The sequence below is a fragment of the Montipora foliosa genome, unplaced genomic scaffold (genome assembly GCF_036669935.1).
Source record: "Montipora foliosa isolate CH-2021 unplaced genomic scaffold, ASM3666993v2 scaffold_459, whole genome shotgun sequence".
NCBI lineage: Eukaryota > Metazoa > Cnidaria > Anthozoa > Scleractinia > Acroporidae > Montipora > Montipora foliosa.
This window is the reverse complement of record NW_027179766.1, coordinates 292,501-300,000: the sequence shown is the minus strand read 5'-3', so window position 1 is coordinate 300,000 and position 7,500 is coordinate 292,501. Positions and strand designations below refer to the sequence as shown.

The window sequence follows — 7,500 nt, the reverse complement described above, 5'->3', positions numbered from 1 at the left end:
TGAGCTTCCCTTTGAGGATGTCATCCGAGGGGAAAAAGGGGGGATAAAAATTGATAAACAAAGTTTTACAAGGTAACGCCCAACCTGGGAGAGGGGTAGGGGAGGAGTTGGGTAGAATATACACATATAGATATAAGAGACATGGTAATGGTGTTGAGTTGACTTAATAGAACCCAAACTCATACAAAAGGAGGGTCTTGCTACTGAGTTGCCGGTCGGGGTTGGTTTTGACCTGAACCGCTTGAAGGAAAATAGTGGGCCGTCGGGGATCGCTTCCAACATTGGGTAGACTTGTGGCCGGGCGTTCCGCACCTATAGAAGGTGAGTCGAGGATTGGAAGAGGAAAACCTTTGATTACCTCTCACCTGAGTACGAAAATATGGCGCAGGAGGTTTAAATGACTTGTCGACTTTAGAGATGGCATGAAAGATCCTTGTAAACCCCTTATCTTCCAAAAGAGCCAGGAAATAAGCCTTAAATTGCTCTTTCGACACAAGGATTTTCTCCCTGAGGGTGGTTGCGATGATGTCATAGCTGGCCGCTTTTGCATGGCCAGTGGTCTTCGCCACAGAGACGAGCTCTTCTGCGAGGCGCACTGTTTCATATTTGTGGAAGTCTTCTAAACTGCGGCTACCATAATGGGTTATGCGGTTTATCAACGCCTGTACAGAGGTCCCCTGTGCATTCTCTAAAAACTTAATCCTCCCTTGCAAAGCCCAAATACGGAAAAGAAAAAGGAAGGGGAGAGTGAAGTGATTGCATTCGATGCCAAGGGGCAAAATTAAAAATTATTGTACTGACAGCGCGAAATATTCAAAGAAACATCGCCAAACTATTGTCAATCTGTTGCAAAATTATTGAGTGCTGTTTTCCATACTATCCTGTGATGACAGAAGTATTAATAAATTAATACATTGTGCTGGATAAATAAGCCGGGTAAATCGGCAGCGCACCTCTTATTTCAACATGATTGGAATTTAAATGTAACAATAAGCATAGAACGAAACGAAAATAAAAAAAATTAAAGTGAGACAATGCGGCGAAAACAAGCATTCAGGAATGAAATCAACAATTCAAAATTAAGAACGAAAATTAAACAAGGATCGCACTAAAATAATAACCAGTTCTATGCTGGAGTACGTGTCGAGGTAAACAAACATAAAATTCCATGGAGCTAGACAAGAACGAGAATTACGCATAACCATCAGGGCGTAATTATTAAACGGGAAAGTGAACTTCAAGTTGCCCACAAAGCTAAACACGTAATCGTTTAGAAGCAGGGTATAACATAACTCGAAACAAACTTCTAAATGCCCGCAAGAGGTTAAGCTAAATGTTTCAGTGGAAGTGAAAGTGAAAAGGAGAGTGAATTCTAAATTGCCCACAAAGCTAAGAAGTTACACGTTTCAAAGTGGGGCACAACAAAACTTAGAAGCAAGATTAAAACAGCCCGCAAAGCAACTAAGCCAAACATGATCAGCAGGGCATGAAATACATGAAAAGCCAACGTAAGATCGCCCGCGAAGCCTGAGAGCTACACGTTTTGAAGCAGGGCACAGTATAACTGAAACTGGAAACAAACTTAAAATTGCCCGCGAAGTAACCAAGCTACCATTTATATGCAGGGCATAACATGCATGAAAAGCTAACTTAAAACTGCCCGCGAAGCTTGAAAGCTACACGTTTACCAGTGGGGCACAAAATAAACTGGAAATAAATTTAAATCTGCCCGCCAAGCAACTAGGCCACATGCTGTCAGCAGGGCATAATAGGAACTGGAAAATCAACTAAGAGTTGCCCTCAAAGCTAGAAAGCTACACGTTTCGAAGCAGGGCACAAAAGTGTCAGCAACAAACTTCAATAAAATTGCTCGCAAAGCAGCCAGGCTACCCGTTATCAGCAGAGCAAAACAGGAACTGTAAGTCAAGCAGGTCAGAATGTGACCTTGAAGAGTTCAACTTAAAACTGCCCGCAAGGCAACCAAGCTACACGTTATCAGCAGGGCAAAATACAAACCGGAGCCGAGAATTGCCCGCTAAGCTAAAAACCAAACATTTCGAAACAGGGCATAACACGAACTCAAAATAAATTTAAAACTGCAACGGAGATACAATATTCAAGAACACGTGCTGGAAACGACAAAACAAAACGCTGAGCAAACCTCTAACGTAACCTCTTCCCCTGCGGCGTTTTGACCAGGATTTGGATTAGGAGGCTCTTCTTGGTTCTGTGGAGATAGAGGCAGCGGCGGTTGCGCGACGGCGACTGCTTGAGAAGGCTTTCGCCTGCCGCAACTTGTGGAACTTGTTCTCCCTGGTCAGCCATGTCTAAACTGCAGCTAATCGCTTGATCGACAGAATGGCATTCGTTCTATCACATATCCTTTTATACGTGTAAAATGAGACCGCTGAGAATACTAACCTTAATTATGCATCAAAATATCCTGATGAGTTGTTCTCATCCCTTACAGGCGACTTAGGGAACCTTAAACAATGGCTTAATTCTAATCGCTTAAGTCTAAACGTCAAAACGAAATGCTTGTTCATTGGGATTCGGCACAAAATCTCGCTACTACCCAGTAACTCAGATATTTGCGTTGATGGCCATCCAATAGAAAGAGTTGACTCACATAAATGCGTTGGTATACAAGTAGATGAGACGCTATCCTGGGGTTCCCATATCTTTCAGGTTAATCAAAAGGTTTCAAAAGTGCTTGCAGCTCTAAGAAGACTTAAGCCCCTATACCCCCAACCATTGCTCATAACAATCTACAAATCTCTCATTTTACCACATCTTGATTATTGTAGTGCTTCCTGGGATGGCATTGGTACTGGCTTAAGTAATAAATTCGATTAATATAAGAAAACAGAGCTGCTCACATAACAGCCGGTGCTGATTGGGATGTAAGATCCTCTTACATTCTTTTGGACCTAAACTGGACAAGCCTCGCTGACAGATGTTCCAAACAAATGAAAACCCTTATGTTCAAAACAGTGAACGACCTACTGCCTGAATACATATTCGAAAGATTCGCGAATACTAATACTATGCAATAGATACAATCGACGTGACTCAGAGCTAAATCTGGTCATCCCAAGACTGATCGAACTCAGAAGCTCTTAAAAAGAGTTTCCGTTACAGGGGTGCCATTACTTGGAACAGTCTGCCTACCGAGGCAAAGCAGGCCAATACTTTAAATAATTTTCTTGCATTAATTAATTAATTATTTAATCGTTATAATTTTAAATCCGATAATGGATTACGTTATGCTGTAGGACTTTTTAAGTAAATTAAAGTTGTAAGTAAATTACATTTTTAGCATTTAGGAAAATTAGATTTTTAATTATAGTCTGTAATTCTACTATTTTTTTTAGTAATCATAATTGTAAAACACGGCTCCATGGGAGAGCACTTCTTATTGAAACGGACTCTGTGATGAAATAAAGTTTTGATTGATTGATTGATTGATTGATTGAATGAATGCCGACTGAATACAACAAATCACACATACAAGGCATTTTAAAGAAAAATGGGAAAAATACAACACTGCATAATTTTGTATTGTTTCTTTATAGAAGTAATTTCAAAAACTGGTGCTTCGGGTTTCATCAGGTTTCCAAATGCTCAAAAACAATAATTTCAAATGTTTTCTCGCGTTTGGAAACCTGATGAAACCCTCGCACTCGTTTTTGAAATAGTACTTTTGAAATTTGAGATTTAAAACAAATCCCATGAAGGCTAGGCAGTTTCTTTACTTTTAGACCCGGTTTTGATTATCTTTTTACAGATTTTCCCGTTTGTGTCAATTTGTGTCACTGCCGCGGCCGCAGGAAATATCGGGGGTTTCCATTTGAGAACGTCTTTAACTGCAATGGGAAACATTCAGCTCATATATTGAACAACACACCAACAACCACGACAGCGCTGTGAGTTTTTAACTGATTATACTCCTAAAACACTTGTGTTCTGCGGCATTTGGTAATAAGTTACGCCTTTTGTAATAACGATTGCGGCATGTGCGCATTGTGTAATAACGTGTGCAGCATTTTGTCATAAATCCAACCTATGCATTTTGTAATAAGGGCTGCAGCATTTTGTAATATTTGTAAGTATACGCAAATTGTAATAATATCGGACGCGAATTGTAATGAGGTCTTTCCAATGATGTTAATGTGGTAACCGACATCGCTGATCTTTATGGTTGTTGATTGTTAATTAGTATGAAATGAATATGTAACATTCACACTTAATTAACATTCACTTTAGTACACTTACTGAAGCCTGTTCTTTTGCATTTTTTTCTGATATACGGGCAGCCAAAACCTTGTCCTTTGGTTCTCGACTTCGATCCGAGGATTTACCGATATTCAATATGGCGGCTTTTAACTAAGGGAGTGGGCCATGAACCGTGGACTGGATATTGGGCCTCAGGGTGCCGTAGCCTACGGCTCTTTTACACCTTAATCCATTACACAACATTGCTTGCAGAGGGGGATGGGGGACTTTTAATTCTGGTCAATTACAATCGAGTGCTGTTTTTGATGTGTCCCTTAACTTTTTGACAAGGACTGAAGGCCACGAGCCGCCGGTCGCAAAACCCCTGGGTCAGTTATGGGTTCTTCTAACACGGAAGAATGCATAGGAATATCTGGAGAGTCTACCATATCTCCTGCCACGAAAGTACTGAAAGAAAGTCGCAATTATAAGATTTGAACAGCACCTTTTATTAGTTATTACAACGTATTTAAGTTTAAACTTCGTAGTACATTGTGCGTTTTACATTAGTTATTGTATCTTCCGGCAAAAAGCTGCTTTAACAGGTAACAGCATTAACAAAGTAAAGCAATAACAACAACCGAAAACATGCTGATACAGAAAAGCTACTAAACAAAAGAAAATAGCATGTTATTTGCGCCAAAAAATTAAATGTTCTTAATTTGGAACCAACCTAAACCTGTGGCATATAACTCGAGCCATACATGGTGCCAACGGTTGCTATTAATTACACGTCAATCCACTTGAATAACCAAAGTCCTTTATGAGCCGCCTTACACTGATTATACCCCGGGATCCGTCACGATAGTATGTTTTCGGTAACAAGTAAGTGAAAGTATCGACGCACTGGCGAAATCGAGAGCACACATTTATTAGTCGCTGGAAAAGAATGCAGGCATCACTGGGGTTTGAAGATCGTATAGCTGCAGGCCCGTAGGCTGGTTTTTGCCTGGGTGGGTTCCTTTTCGCTTAAAACGGACCTTAATGTTAACAGTGCCATACAAAATTAAACTTACCGTTATTGCAGAATATTTTCCAGTTGAAGTCGACGTGGGTGTAGCCGAGCATAACAGTCTACTACAGTGTCCAAGTCCACAGGAGTAGTGTAGTGAATGCGTAAAAGCGCAAGATGGGACAAGCGATCTTTTCCCATCGATGCACGCATGTAGTTATTCAGTCGTCGCAATGTGCTTGCGCTTCGTTCGCATTAGCACAACGTGACTGAAATTGTGCAGGCAATTTGAAGAAGAATGCTAATATTTGGAAAGAGGGCAGCATCACAATGTCTGAATGCCACAGCAGGTGAAGCTGGCCTTAATTGCGGTTCCGTTGCTAAGTATAGCCTTCTCCATCGCGTAAGTTCCATTTCGAACAACTCAGGGGACGGGAGATCATCAGTGTAAGTGTTAACAGCCGCATCGAGGTTGACATTTCTTGAACAGAGAGCACTTGGAACGAGGCGAAGTAGTAATGTGCTCTTCGATACACATGATACTATGATCAAGTAAAGAAATTGCCACGTTTCTTTGGAAATACTCTCTAGGAGTTGGGCCTCAGCATTGGAGCGATGCTGTTGTCTTGATGTCAATCGGGGCATTTCGGCAGCAGTACCCACCTTCTCAGCCATTGAAATGCTTTGATTGTAAATACGGGAAAAGTTTGTGCCACAATCTTCCCTTTCCTTTTGGTAGAAACTTCCAACTTCTGTAATCAGAGCAAGCCAGTTTACGCTCAAAGAGCGTCTACTTTGTGAGAAATACCAGTGATACACAGCTGTTAGGTTCAATTTGCCCAATCTCAAGTGTGAACCTTGTTGCTGTTTCTTAGTGCTTGACTTTATTTATTTTCTAAATTAGAAAACCTTCAAAACCACAACTAAAATGAATGCAGTTTGTACTGTGTATATGAGCACGTGCATGGAATTAACTTTTCTTAGGACATATGTTAAAGCAAATTTTCTAATATCTTAGGCAATATTTTCAAGACGGTTTTATTGTATGCAAGCGTTCTAAATGCACGGTGCTAAGAACAGGCGGCTTGATAAGAAATAGTGGTATGACGAATTCTGCCTCCGACTCGCAAAGTTCCCTCCACGAGAACCGGGGAAAGAGTGCAAAGTTTGCTTTGACGCTTTACTGGGTGACCTGCAGACAATGAATCCAAGTCGTCAGGGAAGGTTTGACGCTGAACTAGCTGCACCACCTTGATGGTTGATAACCGTATCTCAGGCACAGTTATACCCCCTTTCAGTAGTTGACGAAACGAACTAACCAAGCAACAATGGTTAACAGGCGTGGCCAGGATGAAAAACGTCTTAGTAACTGGTCTAATGATGATCCTTAGGTGATGGACATAACAGATTTTTCTGGTTGAACTTCCGAATCATGTTCAGAAACTGAGCCGATGCTGAGGGATGGCCATTCTTCTTCCGGGTAAAAGAGAAAACTTGGTCCGAATAATCAACGGCATTTTAGATTCAGCTTGTGCAGTTCCATTCCCCTCCATCCGTTGTCAGCTGGATTAAGCGATGTTGGAACATATCGCCATTGCTGTGTCGTAGAGACTTCACGAATCTCGTTTACTCGATTCGCTACAAATGGCTTAAACGGTTTTCTTTCGTTGGCTATATATGTGGTTAAGGAGTCGGACCAGAACGTTACACCAACCAAGGGAAGGTCTAGCTCTTCGCGTATCAGCAGATGTAAGCGTTTAGTGATTACGGCCGCTTGCAGCTCCAAGCGGGGAACAGACCATTGCTTCAAAGGGGAATTCCGGGTCTTTCCCATGAAAAAGGCGCAGTGAACGTTTCCAGCATCGTCAAGGAGCCGTAAATAACCGACTGCCACGTATCCATGGGTGGACGCATCCGAAAAGTAATGCAGTTGGATGTTTGAGATGGATCTTTCAGAGAAAGACTTGAAACATCGCGGAACCTTCAAGTTGGCAACATATGACATGGACTTCAGCCAATTGTTCCATTGAGCTAAGAGAGGTCCTTGTATCGGATGATCCCATGAAGCATCAATTCTCCATAGCTGCTGAAGAATAACTTTGACCGGAAGAATAAATGGACCGAGAAAACCAAGAGGGTCAAACAATGACCTGACAGTGGACAGAATGCCACGTTTGGTTGGAAGTTTGTTAGTAGAAGTAACCTTGAATTGAAGGTTATCAGATAGTGCATCCCAGTGTAAGCCCAGAGTCCGTCCGATGGAGAGTTCGTCA

At 41.5% G+C, this 7,500-nt stretch overlaps 2 protein-coding genes across 2 annotated transcripts in view; both read right to left on the bottom strand.

The window, feature by feature from the left end:
* LOC137989442 (lactadherin-like) overlaps window positions 1-7,500 on the bottom strand; it is a 433,868-nt gene that overhangs the window by 253,649 nt on the left and 172,719 nt on the right. The window lies entirely within an intron of this gene.
* The window catches only part of LOC137989464 (uncharacterized), a 2,025-nt gene continuing 1,259 nt past the window's right edge, over window positions 6,735-7,500 (bottom strand). The window contains exon 2 of the mRNA XM_068835280.1: window positions 6,735-7,500. This exon is cut by the window's right edge and continues 161 nt beyond it. Coding sequence (XP_068691381.1) covers window positions 6,735-7,500 — 766 coding nt within the window.